General features: G+C 51.1%; 1 protein-coding gene across 1 annotated transcript in view; it reads left to right on the plus strand.

Moving 5' to 3' along the window:
* The window catches only part of XPNPEP3 (X-prolyl aminopeptidase 3), a 301,518-nt gene that overhangs the window by 3,650 nt on the left and 277,883 nt on the right, over window positions 1–19,985 (plus strand). The window contains exon 2 of the mRNA XM_075321922.1: window positions 8,433–8,552. Within this exon, the coding sequence (XP_075178037.1) occupies window positions 8,433–8,552 (120 nt within the window). The remainder of the gene's footprint in view (window positions 1–8,432; window positions 8,553–19,985) is intronic.

Consider the following 19,985-nt stretch of genomic DNA (forward strand, 5'->3'; position numbering starts at 1 on the left):
CCCCTTGACACCTCCGTGTGACCTGTCCATGTGGTATCCATTTTCACATGCCAGCGGCATATTCACACACATACTAACTAAAGTCATTAGAGACCTTCACACCTCCATGTCCAGATGATTCATACAGAGACAAGGCAGTATTTTTCTGGCCGCACGGGTCAATTATGGACTTTACACGAATGGCATCTGTGTGACACATACCGGACAAAATGGATATTAGGCCCCTTTCAGATGTCCGTGTTTAATCAGGTACAAGCCACACGCATCGGTATGGTCATACGTGTGGCATCTGTGTGTGCATACCATGTGACATCAGTGTGACACGTACTGGAGAAAACACGGGTCTTTGAAATAAAAAGATTTCTCTATCGCTTTCATTGGGGGACACAGGACCATGGGTGTATGCTGCTGTGACTAGGAGGCTGACACTAAGTAGACATAAAAAACGTTAGCTCCTCCCTAGCAGTGTACACCTTGAGCCGGAGGCGGATCTAGTTTTTTGCTTAGTGTCGTAGGAGGCTGATGTGGGCCCATATCTCTGTGGGCCAACCTCAGCCTAGGCTATTGCTTTTTTTCTGTTTTTTTCGTGCTATATGGCGCCGCTCAGCCTTCTCATCTCTTCTAGGTTTTTTGTCTCTTCTGCAGGGTTAAAGTCCCTGCATCAGAGAGAACCCTCGCCTTCTCCTCCCCCACGGGGTACCGTCCCCAGGGTTGTCTGAGGACTCAAGACACCAGGCCCTATCCCCCTCCTGCCCCATGGTACCACCCCAGGGGCTGCTTGGGGACCGACATTGTTAATTGTTTAAGGGCACACACTCCCCGTCGACCCCTATGGTACCGTCCCAAGGGGTGCTTCTGGTGGAGGCGACGAGGGATCTCTGCTACCCAGGATCCGATGTCAATCGCAGGCTGCAGCGCAGGAGCGCTCACAGCACCAGGCCTCCCCCAGCGTTCTTCCTTCTACCCTGGGCCCAGGCAGTGGAGTTCTTCAGGCAGCGCAGGAGCGCTCTGCAGCGTTTCCCTAGCTCCCCAGCGCTTCCCCCTAGTGGCTCCCAGGGGCAGACTGGACTCGCCGGAAGCCGCAGCATCAGAGGATGGGTCCGTGGATCAGAGCGACGCAGGTAGGACCTTCTCCAGCAGCGCTGCGCTCCCGGCGGCCGCTCACTAATTTAGCTCCCGGCTTCGGGCCTACGTCGGGCCGGTGCGCTCCGCCCCCCTGTTTGCGCCCGCGCTTTTCCGGCCACGCCCCCCTCGACTTCTGCCCGGAGACAGCCAGCTCAGTGCTGCAGCACGCCCCCATCCCTCCCAGCGTCCCCTACGATGCAGGATCCAGGGAGAGGATCATAGCTGCAGCGCAGGAGCGCTCAGCAACACCAGGCCTCCCCAGCGTGCACAGGGGATCGTGGTTACACAGTGCAGGAGCGCTCAGCAGTTCGGCAACTCTCCAGCAGGCAGGATGGGACCGAGGATCACAGCGACGCCGGCAGAACACAGGTAAGACTTCGCTGCGCTCCCGGCGGGCAGCCCACTAATCTAGTCCCCTGCTCCGGCCTACCTCAGACCTCCGCCTCCCAGTGTTGCGCACGCACGTGTTTTTTGCCCAAGCATGACCCCTGCAGGTCCTGCCCGGTCCCAAGCCGGCCAGCCCCCCCACTGCAAAAAAAAAAAAATTTAAGGGCTGCTTTTCTTCTTCAGCAATGCTCCCCCCGCAGTTTCTGAGACCTCTGTGGACCTGGGTGGGAGACAGGACCTGGGTGAGTGCTGCTCCTGCTTAGGAACAGACGATATCTCCTTAATTTTTTTCCCCTTTTCTCCTGTCTCCCCCCTAGCGTCACTAGTGGGTTTTTTTTGTAAGCACCTTATAGCTTTTTTATGCATGCACAGCCTGCTAGGTAAAATCCTCCCAATCCAGGCTACGCCCCCCGCTCGCCTTGCGCCCCATGTCACCGCCAGCACCCGAGCTCCGCTGCGCACCCTTTTCCGGAGGGGTAGACCCTCTATCCCAGTCTGTGGACTCTCTTTCAACTTGGGCATCTAGGACCATCGCACAGGCGTTGCAGTCCCTTCCTACGCCCGGCCATGCTCCCCCGGTCCAGCTGGCTCTGGACAACAGTCGGTCTGATCCAGACCCTACCACTGGAGCGCAGAAGGGGACCTGCTGGGCCTCCTTTCAAGCCCTCCCGGAGATCTCATCACCTCCAGGCCCCGAGGGTTCCTCGTCCCCGAGACCGGCCGACCCTTTTTTCAGGAGAAGAGTCGGATGCAGCCTCGATACTGATTCCAGATCAGAGGGCTGATGTCAGAGGTAGAATGGATAGTCCGGCCAAAGCGGTAAGTCATACGCTAGAGCTCTTGACGGACTCTGTGGCTACCCAGTGCTTGCATGTCTCCTTAAAACAGGTTAAGCGGGCATACAGGCAATTCGGTGACCATCCAGTCGTTGCTGAAAGTCTGTACAAGCACTGACGACAACCGGTCAAGATATTCAACAAGGGTAAGTCTTTTGATTTTCTTCTTCCCCCTTCCTGAGGCTCTCAAGAAGGAATGGGCAGGCTCGCCTATGGTCGCCCTGCTGTTTTTTTCCGGCGGTCATCTTCCAGTACTATCTCTCCCGCACGGGGCATCGCTCCGAGACGCCACAGATCAAAACAGCGAGAGAGTTGCCCGTTCAGTTTTTCTTCAGACGGCAGACACTGTACTCGTACTGCCCTCGCCGCCATCTAGCTGGCAGCAACCATGATGTCCGGGTCCGATAACCTCCACAACGGTTTGTCGCGCGGGATAGAGCAATCCGGAGTTAACCTGGCACACAGTTTGCTCTAGCGGGTGAGTACATACTCATCACATCTCGGTCAGCAGCTTACTGCCCAGTGAATGTGGCTAGCAGCACGGGGACCATCTGTCGGGCGATCTGGCGCAGAGCCTAGTATGCGGACGCGGCTTCTAGGATATCACTTACAGCCCTCCCCTTTACAAGAGGTCGTTTGTATGGGGACTGGCTGGATCAAGTTATCGACGAGATCACGGGAGTTTCGGTTCCACACGCACAAGAAAACCAGGTCCCCGCAGAGGAACAGGAAGATGCCGTACCTCAACGCATGCCCTTTCTGTCGTTTCTCAGCCACGCCAGCCATCGACGACGACGTCCGGATCACAGTGCTACCCCGCAAGATGACTCTTGGTCGTTGGGCGCAGACCAGGTGGAGGGGGGGGGGGCGCCTGTCTCATCCCAGGCGGACTTGGATCACGGACGCCTGGGTCGGAGAGATGCTGGACTCAGGGTACATAATAGAGTTTTTCAGCAGGTCTATCGTCGGACATACAGATCGCACCTAATTTGCCAACAGCACAGATGTTCCTGCGTCTCGCAATAGCAGACGATCATTTTTGGTGATTCCATACCTGGTCGCCTTGTTGATCAGAGGTTCTTCTTTTTGACGACTGTCTCCTAAGTGTTCAGGTCACCATCGATATCGTGTCCCGACTCGGCTAGCTCATCAATCGGAAGAAGCCCTCTCTGGCCCCGGCCAGCAGGATTACCTGTCTAGGCATGGAGTTCGATACCATCCAAGGACGCTTGTCCCTCCAAAGAGACTTCCAGATCCTCCGTAACTCCAAGCCGGAGAGTCCTCAGTTGGATGGTGGCGGCAATAGAGGCGGTTCCGTTTGCCGCTTCCACCTTCGTCTCCTTCAGCTGACTTGGCCGAACAGATGGGCAATTCTCTATTCACCTTGAATCGCAGGATCCAATTGACTCCGGGAACCCGACGCTCGTTTTTATGGTGGACCAGCGGCCCTCACCGGTCCAGTGAAATGTCTTTCATACCAGTACACTGGCAGGCAGTCTCCACCGAGTCCAGTCTTCTGACTGGAGTGCGGTGTTCCGAAACACACGGCTCACGGTCGGTGGTCCTCCCAGGAGAGCCGTCTACCTATCAATTTTTTTTAGGGAGCAGAGTTTTTTTTTTTTTCTCCGAGCCCTACAGATTTTTTTCAGCCCTTCATACAAGAATCGCCATCCAGAATCCAGTCGGTCATCACCTGGGCGGAACAAGGAGCGTCATGGCGATGACATTGGTGAAGAAGATCTTACAGTGGGCATAGCCTCACCACTCCAGATTTTGTCCGCAATCATTTTCCCCGCCGTGGAGAATTGGGCAGCAGACTATATCAGCAAGGTCTGGCGGCAGGTGAATGATCCCTCAACAGAGAGGCTTTCGAATGGATCTGCCTCAGATGAGATATTCCGAACGTGGACCTGATGGCGTCTCGATTCCACAATCAAGTCACAAGAGTCCTCAAGAAACTCAGAGCGGAGGGCATCCCAGTAACTCTCATTGCCAGGGATTGACCCATGCAAGCGTTGTTCGCAGAACTCACGCAGCTCATCAGACACCCCATGGTGGTTTCCAGATCGTCTGAACCTCCTGTCGCAAAGTCCTCTTTGCCATCAATATTCAGGGGTTCTCAATTTGACCGCATGGCTGTGGAACCATGGCTACTAGCCCAGGCAGGCTTTATCCCACAGGGGTTACAGACCATGGTCAGAACTCAGAAGTCTCCATCTTCAAACATCTACTACCACACCGGAAAGGCCTCCTTTCAAGAGTGTGAGGTCAACATCAACTCATCTACACTGGATTGTTACTCCCAGTGTTACTGGCCTTCCTACAGTCAGGCTTACTGGCGGGTCTCTCGCCAGCAACCTTCAAAGGGCAGGTGTCGGCTCTATCTCTCTTTTCCAGAGAAAATCTTGCATCTCGGCCGCAAGTCAGGACGTTCATCCAAGGAGTCGTCCATCTGGCACCGCTAGATCGTTCCCCACTAGAACCATGGGACCTCCAGCTGACTCTAGGTTCTCGTCAATTAGCTCCATTCGATCCTCATTCTCACGCCTATCCGGGAAGGTGGCTTGGTTGAGAACAGTCACTTCAATCGGAGGAAGGTCTGCTCTGTCAGCCCTCTCATGCGGGTCACTTTTTTCTTGTTTTTTCACCAAGACGAGATTGTTCGGCACCCGTCTCAGGTTTTTTCCTACCAGAAGTAGTATCTGAATGAGGTGATTGTACTTCCATCCTTCGGTCCAGCCTCCATTCGAGCCTTGGAGAGGTCTCGGCTTACACCGGATCTAGTGCGAGCTTGGAGGAGTTACGTTTCGAGATCCGCGCCCTTCTGCATCTTGGACGGCCTGTTCGTCCTGTCTACTGGACCCAGGAGGGGCATGCTGGCGTCCAAGGCTACCACTGCGAATTGGATCAGGCCGACCATTTCAGAGGCCTACAGGATTAGAGTCAGGTTTTCTCCAAGGGGTGTAAAAACCTTTCCACCTGTGCAATTGGGGCGTCTAGGACAATCAGACGCCAGGCATCAGCCAAGCAAGTCTACAGAGCCGCCGCGTAGTCAAGCTTTTCTTACCTGTTCCAGGGTTTTCAGGACACAGCAAGCACACCTATGATAAGCCGGTTTACTTTTGCACCGAGCATTCTTACAGAGTTTTGGATATGTCTTGAATCTGTATGATTACTCCTGTACCCACCCAGGGACTGCTTTTGGACGTCCCATGGTCCCGTGTCCCCCAATGAAAGTGATAGAAGGATTTTTGTGTACTCACCGTAAAATCTCTTTCTCTGAGTCTTCATTGGGGGACACAGCACCCACCCTGTTTGGATATTGGGTTGCTCTTAGTTGCCGGATGTTACTGGTTCTTAATGGAAACACGTTCTTCTGTCCCCGGCTTATTTATGTTTTTATATACAGTATCGGTTTAGATAAGATACTGTGTGTTTCTTGTTATTACCTTGATTAGTTATGGTTGTTCAGGTTTCTCCTACTACTGCTTGTACACTAAACTGGCATAGACCCGCCTCCGGCTCAGGGTGTACACTGCTAGGGAGGAGCTAACTTTTTTTATGTCTACTTAGTGTCAGCCTCCTAGTCACAGCAGCATACACCCATGGTCCTGTGTCCCCCAATGAAGACTCAGAGAAAGAGATTTTACGGTGAGTACACAAAAATCCTTCTTTTTTATATTGACCTGTATCCAGCACTGTTTTCTTCGGCTCTACTGCCTCTGGTTTCTAACCCCTGCTCATTATATTCATTCATTATTCACTGCACTGAGGACCCGGAAGCCGGAGCATCGTGGGGACAGCACCGCCGGGTACAGCATCACCGGGCACAGCTCTGTGGACAGCATCGCCGGTGACAGGTGAGTATCCAGCAAGCAGTGTGTGTGCAGTGACGTCCAGGAGGAAATTGGAGTTCCCAATGAACTCTGATGATATCTTGATGACACCCGCGCTACAGCAGGTGTTACCACGGTGACTTCATTAGTTCTTCAGAGTTCATTTGCAACTCCAATGACCTCCTGGACGTCACTGCACACACACTGCTTGCTGGATACTCACCTGTCACCGGCAATGCTGTCCCCGAGATGCTTCGGCTTCTAAGTCCTCAGTGCAGTGAATAATCAATGAATATAATGAGCGGGGGTCAGAAGCAGGAGGCAGCAGAGCCGAAGAAAACAGAGCTGGATACGGGTAAATATAGAAATCTATAGACCTGTGTTTTCTCCGGTTCATGTCACACTGATGTCTTACAGATCACATCAGTGTGAGATCTGTGTAACACCTGTGCTGCCGGAGAAAAAATGGACATGTCTCCGTGTGGGACCACGACGGGTCATGTGGTCTGTTCAACACCATAGAATAACATGGGTACGTGTGGCATCCGTGTTAAAAACGGATGTCACACGTACCTGAAACACGGACGTCTGAAAGGGACGTTAGTGTAACAAATTGTTTTTTTTATGTGTAAAAGATGTGCAAAGCTTGCAAAAAGATAGACACATGATAGATTTATAGATGGAATAGATAGAAGTATATAGAGAGAGATGGCTAGATAGCTCGTACAGCTATTTTCTATTTTGCAGAAATAATGAATAATTTTAGAAAAGGAAATGATCTGGGGTCCCCCCTCAATTTTCATAACCAGCAAATATACAGCAGCAGCTTCGGGCTGCAACTCTCAGCTGTACCTTGGCTGGTTTTGAAAAATAGAGGGGATCCCACGCTGATTTTTTTAATTATTTGAACAAATAACTTTTAGTAGGGTTACCCCCATTTTTGAAAACTAACCAAGGGCCAGTAATTTTTAGTAGGGTTACCCCCATTTTTGAAAACTAACCAAGGGCCAGTAGACACCTGGGGGCTGATACTTTTAGGGTTGAAAGGGACATGATTATTTGTCCCTTTCCAGACTAATAATAGCAGCCCGCAGTCGCCCTAGAGGTGGCGCCTCTATTAGATACACCAAATCTGGCGCTGTATTCGGCTCTTCCCATTGCTCTGGTGTTGTGGCTAACCAAGTAATATATGGGGTTGATGCCAGCTAGCATGAAGGCCTGGTATTAGTAATGGGTGGGCGTCTATCAGACTCCCCCATTCCTAATCCAGTAGAAACATAAAAAACAAAATTATTTGAACAAACACAGACTACAATCCTCATTCACCAATTTATCTCCCTGCAAAAACCCTAATCCAAGGTCCAGCGTAATCCAAAAGGGGGTCCCACGACGTTCCAAGACTCACTGTCCCAGTCAATGAAGAACCGATGGTTCCTCATTGGCAGGAAGAGCAGCCACTGCAGCCTCACACACCGTTCTGTGTGAGAACCACTGCAGTGAACAGAGATGACCTCATGAGGTCAACCTAGGTCACTGCAACGGGTCACACAGTAGTATGTGAGCTACAGCAGGCTGTGATGAGCAGTGACAGCATGAGTTAACCACAGGTTACTTTCTCATGCTAAGTATAGTGAGAGCTCTCTCGCGATATTTGGTGTGAGAACCGCGGCAGTAAACTGAATTGAACTCATGAGTTCGCCGAAGTTCATTGCCTCGGGCTTTTGCGATATTTGGTGTGAGAGCCGCAGGCACTGACCTGTGGTAAACTCATGCTGTCACTGCCCGCTGCATATAGATATGTCATAGTGCTAAGGCGGTTGTCTCTCTTCTAATATTAATTTTGCAAATGGCAAGGATGATTTTCTAACAATGGCAAATTCACCCACTCTAGCCCCTATGGATCCACAGCGGGGCTCTCTGGTGGCCTGCACCAGTACAATGACATCTCATGGCTCTTCCCTGATGCTGCCAGTCACAGGCCTCCGTGATTAGACTGAAGAACAGGACATTGCTTCCTTTCTTGGTTTAGACCACCAGAGTAGCCAGCGCTGGATCCACGGCCTTAGAGTACGTGAGTTTGACTCATTTAATTGTTTAAAAAACATCCCTGCCCTTTTATTGCCGTGTCTTTTCTGGGTGTGAGTCCAGTCCAGTGGTCTCTTCAGCTCTAGGATTTTTACAGGTGCAGTTAGAATGTAAGTGTGGAATAAGTCTGTGGATCACTCACATTTGGTGTTGTTTCTTGCAGCTTGTGCTCACTGTATGATGAGAAGATTTTCTTCAAGAACGCAAAAGCTTTCTGAAAATTTGCCAAAACGGTATCTTGGCCAACCTAGTCCTTTTACCCATCCACATATCTTAAAACAAGGTACGTTTCTCAAATATGCTCTCAGCAATGTATTAATCATCCTAAAACATGATTACATGCATAAAATGTTCCCCGTCTTATGACAAAAAAGAATACTACAAGCCAAAAGTACAGGAGAGCATTCTTTAAAAATGTACTTTTGGGTGGATCTGTGTTAACTTTCATTGATTAAAAACTGGTATAACAGTTATGTAGTCTGTACGACACATCACCATGGCGGACTGTAGTTGGTCGCATTTGTCTCATGTTATCAAATTTGTCAGCATAGATATCTTAAGAATGATGAGGATTGTGTAAGGGGGAGTTCCCGATGAAGAAGCGAGGCAGCTTTGAAACGCGTTAATTAATAAACCACGTTATTTCTCTGACGCCTCATTGGGGGACACAGGACCATGGGTGTTATGCTGCTTATCCATAGAAGGAAACTAAGTAGATGCAAAGATGTTAGCTCCTCCCCTGCAGTATACACCCCCTGGCCCAGCCAGGCTACTTCAGTTTTAGCTTAGTGTCTATAGGAGGCACATCTCTGCAGACTACTGCAGCAAGAATTTTTTTTTTTTAGAGGGCGACGGTTCCTTCGGGGACTGATTTCCCAAAACCATCAACAGACGGGAACGCGGAGTGTCTCCTCCCCCATACCCCCTCCTGCGACGCTGGATCCTGGGCTGTTACTCACTGGACGACAGGTGTAATGGCACTGATTTTCCAGAGCCCAGAGCAGATGAAAACTTCCTCAGTCCCTCTTGCAGGCTCTGAGTTGATACACGCTCTGTACCAGACTGCCATCTCCACAGGAGCTGAGGTGAGAGAATTCCGATTTTCCAGAGCAGATGGAAAAACTTCTTCACTCTCTCTGGCAGGGTCTGAGTTGATACACGTTCTGTGACCGGGCACAGCAGGCGTCAGAATCTAGACACTCACAGAAATTGGAGCAAAGGTCAGATCCTCCCTGATTGTATTCACAGGAGGGGGGGAAGGGCTGATTGCAGACTCCTGCATATCATTCCACCTGTGGCGGGGGTAGGGGGAGAGCTCCCTGGACTCAGTGCACCCGCAGTTGCGGTACACTTATAGAGTTTTTTTCTGTCCACCATTGTTGTGCAGGGCTGGAGGGGGGAAGGGTAGTCCCTTCCCACCATTTTTTTTGTTTATTATATTTTCTCAAAACCACGCCCCCTCACGAAAGCGCGCGTAACCCTCGTCACACAGGATCTGCAGAGCATTGCTCCCTCTTGTTGTGATCAGAGTCTGTGGGCGTCTCTCAGAGCTGGCTTCCTCCTTCCCACAGGAACTGTGACACAGGAGGAGGGGGGTTGGGGCCATCAGGGTTCTGGGTGAGTTATAGCCTTACTTGCAGAGCATTGCTCCCTCATTACAATCAGAGTTTGTGGCTCATCAGACAGGGGCTGCAGTCACATGTTTTATGCCCTGCACAACTACAGCAACAACTATAAGACTTTTAATGTATCCTGCCACGCTGAGCTATTAAGGGGTTGATAGCACCTCTTCCTTCTGTGAGTCCGGTGCCCCTGTAGCTTACCCCCCCGCCACCACCGCAGCGACCGCTGCCAGCCAAGAGCCTACGGCTCCCAGTCCCCCGGAATGGGCACAGTTCCCAGAACCTGGTGCTGGCTATGCAACATCATCCTACACCCCTCGGGGCCCCTGGACAGAACGCAGCCTGATGACACCTCTATAGAGGGTCCTTCTGATAAGAATCAGCCCTCTGCTTCACCGGTTGCAGATCAGAAAAAGGGCATGTCCCCCATGGTTCTCCCTCTGGAGTACACAGATGGGGTTCTCCCACATGTTCCGCGGTCTCTGAGGAGCCGGAGGAAGGGGAATGATGTTTGTACCGGGATGATTCCTTGGTTTCAACCTCCCCGAGTGATCAAGCTGCGATGGACTCCCTTATTGCAGCAATCAACCAAAACTCTGCATGTGGAAGATCTCCCATCCACTACTACTGACCCTGCGGTCTCCTTTAAAAGGGTGAAGAAACCTCAAAAAAAAATAAGTTATTTGATGCCGCTTCGGTATCCGTAAACTCATGGAGTCCCGATACCCCTTTGGCTTAGCTGTCTCTAAGTATGCAAATAAGAAAGCCGCGGAGACACCATCACGTGTTTCTCAACGCTGCCAGGAAACTAGCCAGGTCTTTCACCGGGAAGGAACAACCACGGGAAGGGCAGTCTCCAGTCAAGGAGACCACCTATACCAAACATGGTATCCATCCACAGACAGCCGTTTCGGGGTATTTGCCCCTCATCAGTGTGGAGTAGGAATCTGGCTAGTGGGGGCAATGCCTAGTAAAAGACTACTTAAGCAAGCATTGTTGACCTTAGGGAGATCAACATATCCACTGCGGAGACACCATCACATGTTTCTCAACGCAGTGATTCTAGAGCAATGCCCCCTGGGAAGTATGCAAATAAGAAAGCTGCGGAGACACCATCACGTGTTTTTCAACGCTGCCAGGAAACTAGCCAGGTCTTTCACCGGGAAGGAACAACCACGGGAAGGGCAGTCTCCAGTCAAGGAGACCACCTATACCAATATGATATGTTGATCTCCCTAAGGTCAACAATGCTTGCTTAAGTAGTCTTTTACTAGGCATTGCCCCCACTAGCCAGATTCCTACTCCACACTGATGAGGGGCAAATACCCCGAAACGGCTGTCTGTGGATGGATACCATGTTTGGTATAGGTGGTCTCCTTGACTGGAGACTGCCCTTCCCGTGGTTGTTCCTTCCCGGTGAAAGACCTGGCTAGTTTCCTGGCAGCGTTGAGAAACACGTGATGGTGTCTCCGTGGCTTTCTTATTTGCATACTTCCCAGGGGGCATTGCTCTAGAATCACTGCGTTGAGAAACATGTGATGGTGTCTCCGCAGTGGATATGTTGATCTCCCTAAGGTCAACAATGCTTGCTTAAGTAGCTGTCTCTAAGGGCTGGGCTGATCTGGCCTTCGGTGGACCCTCACCTGGCTTCTGCCTGCCTGAAGGACCCTCCTGTCTTTTACTTGATGGATTGTCCTTCAAGGACCCAACAGACAGACAAGTGGAGCAGCTCGATCGCTCCGCCTCGAGGCCGCGGGTCCCTCTCCCCTTCCGTGTGGGTTGCACAGGCACCAGGGTTACCAGTTTCCCTCAGACCCTCACAGATGTAACAGTTCACATTGCTGCGGAGGCAGAGTACCTCATGCAGGCCTCCCTCGATGCTGCTACCTGCGCAGTTATTGCCACCTCAAATACCATAGCCATCCGTAAGGCCCTCTGGTTCCGATAATGGAGAGCGGACTCGGTCCCTAACAAGCCTCTCACAGTACTCCTTTCCAGACCGATGGTTTGCCGATCGTCTGGATATCCTTTTTTTATTTTGTCTGACGCCACGGGAGGAAAATAGTACCTCCCTCCCCCAACTCTAGCCCAGGATGTTTTTTACTAGACACGCAGGGCCCGACCTTCTCAGCCCTCCCCGAGTCCACCTCGTCCTGGCAGTCTAGACAAAGACCGAGGAGTCTCGTCCTCCTCCATCTGGGCCTCCGCCTCAGAGCACAAATGGGTGTGATACCTTGTGTCTTCCGTTTACCACATTGAATTCTGGACCCGATCCCCTGGTCAGTCTTTTCTCTCAAACTCCGCCAAAGGCTCCAAAACACCATGAGGCCTTCTCAGCAATCCACTCCCTCCAAACGGCGGGGGTGATGGTACCTGTTCCAGACAGCGAGAGGTTCAAGGCCTGCTATTCCAACCTCTCGTGGTCCCCAAAAAAGGACGGGTCAGTTCGTCCCATCCTGGACCTCTAACACCTGAGCAAACATGTGCACGTAAGGAGATTCAGAATGGACTTCCTAGGGTCCATTATTACCATTATGGTCGAAGGAGAATTCCTTGCCTCCCTAGCTATCAGGGACGCGTACCTGCACATACCCATCGCTCCAGCTCACCAAAAGTTCCTCCGCTTCGCAGTTCAGGACTTCTTTTTTTTTTTTCCATTTGTGGTCCTACCCTCGGCTCTGCCACAGCACTGTTGTAGATGTTCTGTTTTGTCACAAGTCAGCTTATGGGATCACCAGTGAGGTCCTCTGAATTAGGCCTCTTCAGACCTAATCAAGATCGAGCGCTCGGAGAAAAAGACCTGCATTCATGTGGGCATGATCAATTTTCTGTTTATTCAACCAAAGTACAGTTTATTTATTCCATTTACAGACCAATGTGATATTGCAAAAAAAAGCTTCTAGCTGGACTTTACAAGTTGCTCATATGACCTTTAAGTTTTAGCAAAACAAAAATGTAGAGTCATGCATATGAGATAAGAAGAAGATAAGAACATTTAGAGACAATAATAATCCTTGAGCCTGTCTCTTATTCCGTAGGCTCAATAATGACTATGAACTACCATCAGATATACTTACTAATAACAATAAAATATCTTTAATGAAGAAATAGAGAAACTATTAACCCTTCTATATCAATTTCCCCCTTTTGTAAATGGTATAACCTTCACTACAGGGTCAGTAGGCGTCCAAACAGGAGCTGCTGTCTCATGGGCCTAGTACCCATGAGGGGTCTTACTACCACTTCACCCATCCACCCTCAGTGTGGACACCTACTCCCCGTCACCAGAGGCCATTTGGGGTCCGTAGTAAACTACAGAGGGTTCAATGCTGGGACTCTTGGCACATACATTATTCAGTAGTTTTGGTAATGCATATATCAATGTTTTCTTTTTCGCTCCTAATTGGGAGACCCAGACAGTGGGTGTATAGCTACTGCCTCTGGAGGCCGCACAAAGAACTACACTTAAAAGTATAAGGCCCCTCCCCTTCTGGCTATACACCCTCCCGTAGGAGTACGGATTCCTCAGTTTTAGCTTTGTGCGAAGGAGGTCAGACACGCACGCATAGCTCCATTGTTTTTAGTCAGCAGCAGCTGCTGACTATGTCGGATGGAAGAAAAGAGGGCCCATACAGGGCTCCCAGCATGCTCCCTTCTCACCCCACTGTATGTCGGAGGTGTTTGTAAGGTTGAGGTACCCATTGCGGGTACGGCGGCTGGAGCCCACATGCTGATTCCTTCCCCATCCCTTTTTACAGGGCTTTGGGTGAAGTGGGATTTACTGGTCTCCAGGCACTGAGACCGTGCTCCATCTACAGCCCCTGGAGAAGATGCTGGATGGAGCGGAGTACATCAGGGACATGGCCCTGCTTCCTCAAGGTACTCTGTGTCCCCGTGCATTTGGCGCTCACACCGCAGCATGCTGGGTGTTGTAGTGCGCCGGGGACATCAGCGCTGCGGCGCTTGTGCCATGGCCTCATTCAGCTTCGCTGAAGCAGGCACACTTTTGGGAAACTGTCGCGCCGGCCGCTGGGACTGCGGCGCGGCTGGCACTTGTGGTGCGCCGGGGACTTCAGCGCAGGCCGCGCTTTTACGGCGGCCGCGCTGATAACTCGAGTCCCCGGCTTTTGCGGCCTAGTTCCGTTCGTTCCCGCCCCCAGACCTGCCAGTCAGGAGAGGGGCGGGACGCTGGTCAGTGCATCAGCGCTGAGGGCTGGAGTCGTTTTTACATACTCCAGCCCTCACAATAGGCACAGAGGGGACACTGTTTCCCGCACTTTTGTTTGGGAACTCCCACGGACCGCCCCTCTCCACAGACGCCGGCAGCCATTCCTGCTGACACGCTGAGCTGCAGAGGGGAGCCGGGGAGACCCAGACAAGGAATTCTGCGCCTCTTACCCGCTATTCAGCGGGCGGTAAGCAGCCCTCAGGGCTCACCCCCTCTTGTGCCAGTAGTAATCTTAGTATTTTGTTCCTGCAAATACTTTGTACTGCATAGCGCTGGTCGCCCTTTGGCTATAGACTCTCTCACATTGCAGAGAGCCAACAGCATGTCGTCCACAAAACGCAAGGGTGCCAAGGCACAGACATTATATGCTTCCTGTACCGCATGTGGGACTTTTCTACCGGCAGGCTCCACTGACCCCCATTGTGTGCAGTGCTCGGCCCCTGCGGCACTTGCACAGTCGGGACCTCTGCTGGACGTGACCCAGGGTGTACCACCTGTGAATGCTGTCCAGGTGACAGGAACTGAGTTTACAGCTTTTGCTGACAGAATGTCTCTCACTATGTCACAAATTCTTGACAAATTGCGAGCTAGGCCTGTACTTCAGGCCACGGACACTGTGCAATCATTGCCCCCTGGTCCCCCTCAGCTGAATTAGCTCCAAGCTCCGGGACGGGCACATACACCTCAGGGTGAAGACTGACTCGGACGATGGCCCCAGGCAACCTAAGCGGGCTCGCTATGAGGGGCCTTCACATTCATCTCAATGGTCAGGATCCCAGCGAGATGAATCTATGGGTGATGAGGCGGACGTAACTGATCAGGATTCTGATCCTGGGACCGCTCTCAATCTAGATACACCAGATGGTGACGCCATAGTTAATGATCTTATAGCGTCCATCAATAAGATGTTAAATATTTCCCCACCAGCTCCTCTTGTAGAGGAGTCAGCTTCGCAGCACGAGAGAATCCATTTCAGATATCCTAAGCGTACATTAAGCACTTTTCTGGACCACGCTGACTTTAGAGACGCAATCCAGAAACCCCACGCTTATCCGGAAAGGCGTTTTTCTAAACGGCTTAAAGATACACGCTATCCTTTTCCCCCTGAGGTGGTCAAGGGTTGGACCCAGTGTCCAAAAGTGGATCCTCCAATTTCCAGGCTTGCAGCTAGATCCTTGGTTGCAGTTGAAGATGGAGCGGCACTTAAAGATGCCACTGACAGGCAGATGGAGCTCTGGCTGAAATCCATCTATGAAGCGATTGGAGCGTCGTTAGCGCCATCTTTTGCTGCCGTATGGGCACTCCAAGCTATCTCAGCCGGGCTTGTGCAAGTCGACTCAGTCACACGTGCAGTTGCCCCGCAGGTAGCACCATTGACCTCGCAAATGGCGGCATTCGCGTCGTACGCGATTAATGCTGTTCTTGACGCTACAAGCCGCACGGCAGTGGCGTCAGCCAACTCCGTTGTTTTGCGTAGGGCCCTGTGGTTGAGACATTGGAAGGCAGATTCTCATTCCAAGAAGTGCTTAACCAATTTGCCTTTTTCTCGTGACCGATTGTTTGGAGAGCGTTTGGATGAAATCATCAAACACTCCAAGGGTAAGGACTCATCCTTACCGCAACACAGACAAAACAAACCCCAACAGAGGAAGGGTCAGTCTGGTTATCGGTCCTTTCGAGGACCGGGCAGGTCCCAATTCGCCTCGTCAAAGAAGACTCAAAAAGACCAGAGACGCTCAGATTCTTGGAGGTCTCAGTCACGCCCAAAAAGGACAGCCGGAGGAACCGTTGCCAAGACGGCGTCCTCCTGACTTGCAGTCTCCGATTCCCACACCCTCGGTCGGTGGGAGGCTTTCCCACTTTGGCGACATTTGGCTGTCACGCGTCAAAGACCGTTGGGTGAGGGATATTCTGTCTCACGGGTACAGGATAGAGTTCAGTTCTCGTCCGCCAACTCGTTTCTTCAGAACTTCTCCACCACCAGACCGAGCCGATGCTCTGTTGCAGGCGGTGGCCGCTCTAAAGGCGGAAGGAGTGGTGACCTCCGTCCCTCTTCAGGAACAAGGTCACGGTTTTTACTCCAATCTGTTTGTGGTCCCAAAAAAGGACGGATCGTATCGACCCGTCCTGGATCTAAAGTTGCTCAACAGACACGTAAAAGTCAGGAGGTTCCGGATGGAATCCCTATGCTCCGTCATAGCCTCAATGTCTCAAGGAGATTTTCTAGCATCAATAGATATCAAAGATGCGTATCTCCACGTGCCGATTGCGCCAGAGCATCAGCGTTTCCTACGCTTCGTCATACACGACGAACACCTGCAGTTCGTAGCGTTACCTTTCGGTCTGGCAACAGCCCCCCGGGTCTTCACCAAGGTCATGGCAGCAGTAGTAGCTGTTCTGCACTCGCAAGGTCACTCGGTCATCCCGTATCTAGACGACCTGCTTATAAAGGCACCCTCTCAAGAGGCATGCCAACACAGTCTGAAGGTGGCACTAGACACTCTCCAGAGTTTCGGGTGGATTATCAACTTTCCAAAGTCTCATCTAACCCCGACCCAATCTCTGACTTATCTTGGCATGGAGTTTCATACTCTCTCAGCGATAGTGAAGCTTCCACTGGACAAGCAGTGTTCGCTACGGACAGGAGTGCAATCTCTCCTTCAGAGCCAGTCGCACTCACTGAGGCGCCTCATGCATTTCCTAGGAAAGATGGTAGCAGCAATGGAGGCGGTCCCGTTCGCGCAGTTTCATCTGCGCCCTCTACAATGGGACATTCTACGCCAATGGGATGGGAAATCGACGTCCCTCGACAGGACTGTCTCCCTCTCTCAGACTGCCAAGGACTCTCTGCGTTGGTGGCTTCTCCCCACCTCATTGTCACAGGGAAAGTCGTTCCTTCCCCCGTCCTGGGCAGTGGTCACGACGGATGCGAGCCTATCAGGGTGGGGAGCGGTGTTTCTCCACCACAGGGCTCAGGGGACGTGGACTCAGGAAGAGTCCACCCTGCAGATCAATGTTCTGGAAATCAGAGCAATCTATCTTGCTCTGCGAGCCTTCCAACAATGGCTGGAAGGCAAGCAGATTCGGATTCAGTCGGACAATTCCACGGCGGTGGCGTACATCAACCACCAAGGGGGAACACGCAGTCGCCAAGCCTTTCAGGAAGTCCGGCGGATTTTGACGTGGGTGGAAAGCAAAGCGTCCACCATATCCGCAGTTCACATCCCAGGCGTGGAAAACTGGGAAGCAGACTTTCTCAGTCGCCAGTGCATGGACGCAGGAGAATGGTCCCTTCACCCGGACGTGTTTCAGCAGATCTGTTGCCGCTGGGGGACGCCGGACGTCGATCTGATGGCGTCACGGCACAACAACAAGGTCCCAGTTTTCATGGCACGGTCTCACGATCACCGAGCGCTGGCGGCAGACGCCTTGGTTCAGGATTGGTCGCAATTCCGACTCCCCTATGTGTTCCCACCTCTAGCATTGTTACCCAGAGTTCTCCGGAAAATCAGGTCCGACTGCCATCGAGCCATTCTCGTCGCTCCAGACTGGCCAAGAAGGTCGTGGTACCCGGATCTGTGGCATCTCACGGTAAGCCAACCGTGGGCACTACCAGACCGTCCAGATTTGCTGTCTCAAGGGCCGTTTTTCCATCTGAATTCTGCGGCCCTGAACCTGACTGTGTGGCCATTGAGTCCTGGATCCTAGCGGCCTCAGGTTTATCTCATGAAGTTGTTGCCACAATGAGACAGGCTAGAAAACCATCCTCAGCTAAGATCTATCACAGGACGTGGAAGATATTCTTAGCTTGGTGCTTGGCTCAAGGGTTTTCTCCCTGGCCATTTGCATTGCCAATTTTTCTTTCCTTCCTGCAGTCTGGGTTGGAAAAAGGTTTGTCGCTTAGCTCTCTTAAGGGTCAAGTCTCCGCGCTATCCGTATTCTTTCAGAAGCGCTTGGCACGGCTTTCTAAAGTACGCACGTTTCTCCAAGGAGTTTGTCATATCGTTCCTCCTTACAGACGGCCATTGGAACCCTGGGATCTAAACAAGGTTCTCATTGCTCTCCAGAAGCCGCCTTTCGAGCCTTTGAAAGAGGTTTCCCTTTCTCGGCTTTCACAAAAAGTAGTTTTTCTTGTGGCGGTCACGTCTCTTCGAAGAGTGTCCGAGCTAGCGGCGTTATCTTGCAAATCTCCCTTCCTGGTGTTTCACCAAGACAAGGTAGTACTGCGTCCAATTCCAGAGTTTTCTCCCAAGGTGGTTTCTTCCTTTCATCTCAATCAGGATATCACTTTGCCATCTTTGTGTCCGCATCCAGTTCACCAATTTGAAAAAGGTTTACATCTGTTGGACCTGGTGAGAGCACTCAGGATTTACATTTCTCGCACGGCGTCTCTACGCCGTTCTGATGCGCTCTTTGTCCTAGTCGCTGGTCAGCATAAGGGATCGCAAGCTTCCAAATCCACCCTGGCGCGGTGGATCAAGGAACCAATTCTTCACACATACCGTTCTGCTGGGCTTCCGATTCCATCTGGACTGAAGGCCCATTCTACCAGAGCCGTGGGTGCGTCCTGGGCATTGCGGCATCAGGCTACGGCTCAGCAGGTGTGCCAGGCGGCTACCTGGTCGAGTCTGCACACGTTTACCAAACACTATCAAGTGCATACCTACGCTTCGGCAGATGCCAGCCTAGGTAGACAGGTCCTTCAGGCGGCGGTGGCCCACCTGTAGGAAAGGGCTGTCTGACAGCCCGTTCATGTGGTATCTTTTTACCCACCCAGGGACTGCTTTTGGACGTCCCACTGTCTGGGTCTCCCAATTAGGAGCGAAAAAGAAGAAGGGAATTTTGTTTACTTACCGTAAATTCCTTTTCTTCTAGCTCCAATTGGGAGACCCAGCACCCGCCCTATTTGTTCTTAGGGTTTCGTTTTTCGGGTGCACATGTTGTTCATGTTGTTTCTTAAGTTCTCCGATCTTGTTATCGGATTGAATTTGTTTTTGAAACTGTTATTGGCTTTCCTCCTTCTTGCTTTGGTACTAAAACTGAGGAATCCGTACTCCTACGGGAGGGTGTATAGCCAGAAGGGGAGGGGCCTTACACTTTTAAGTGTAGTTCTTTGTGCGGCCTCCAGAGGCAGTAGCTATACACCCACTGTCTGGGTCTCCCAATTGGAGCTAGAAGAAAAGGAATTTACGGTAAGTAAACAAAATTCCCTTCTTTACAGCTATATAAAGCAGTAGACAGAACAACATTATTTGCATACAGGTTTGTATAATGCCAGAAACCCAACCTGCTAGGCCCTTAAACCAATTGGCTGGATTCATAAAAGAAAATGTATTTCCCCACCAGGAGTCCTTGTTGGCATCGTGCTCTTTTAACCATTTATCCCTAAGTTCACTTGTTTTCTGTATATCTGCTCTAACCTGGAGGTTGCCTGCAGGGTCAATATAATGGCAACAGGCAGGACCAATTATTTGACACATTCCGACATCTTTTGCTGTCACAAAGTCTAGCACTATAGTATGCTGGTTAGTGACTACAATTAATTGTTTTTGTATAGCATTGGTAGCATTTAGAATCTCAAGAACCCGAAAAATTTGATCATCCAGGTAGTCAGTGGACTCTACTAGCTTGTCCCACATTTGCATTAAGAAAGGGTGTATGAAAATAGCACTAAATACCTTATTTGCTTTTCCCATTTCTACTACATGAGGCCTACCATTTGGCCGGGGTTTATTATCTGCTGCTCGTTTATACAAGGTATGAATTGGGACAGCTGCTACATCTACTTTACTATGAGGAGCTATGAAAGTGGCTGGTGTAAGTCTGGCAAGTGTGCAAAACCCTCTCATGTCAGGGCTCACCCACT

Source organism: Anomaloglossus baeobatrachus, chromosome 8 (genome assembly GCF_048569485.1).
Source record: "Anomaloglossus baeobatrachus isolate aAnoBae1 chromosome 8, aAnoBae1.hap1, whole genome shotgun sequence".
NCBI lineage: Eukaryota > Metazoa > Chordata > Amphibia > Anura > Aromobatidae > Anomaloglossus > Anomaloglossus baeobatrachus.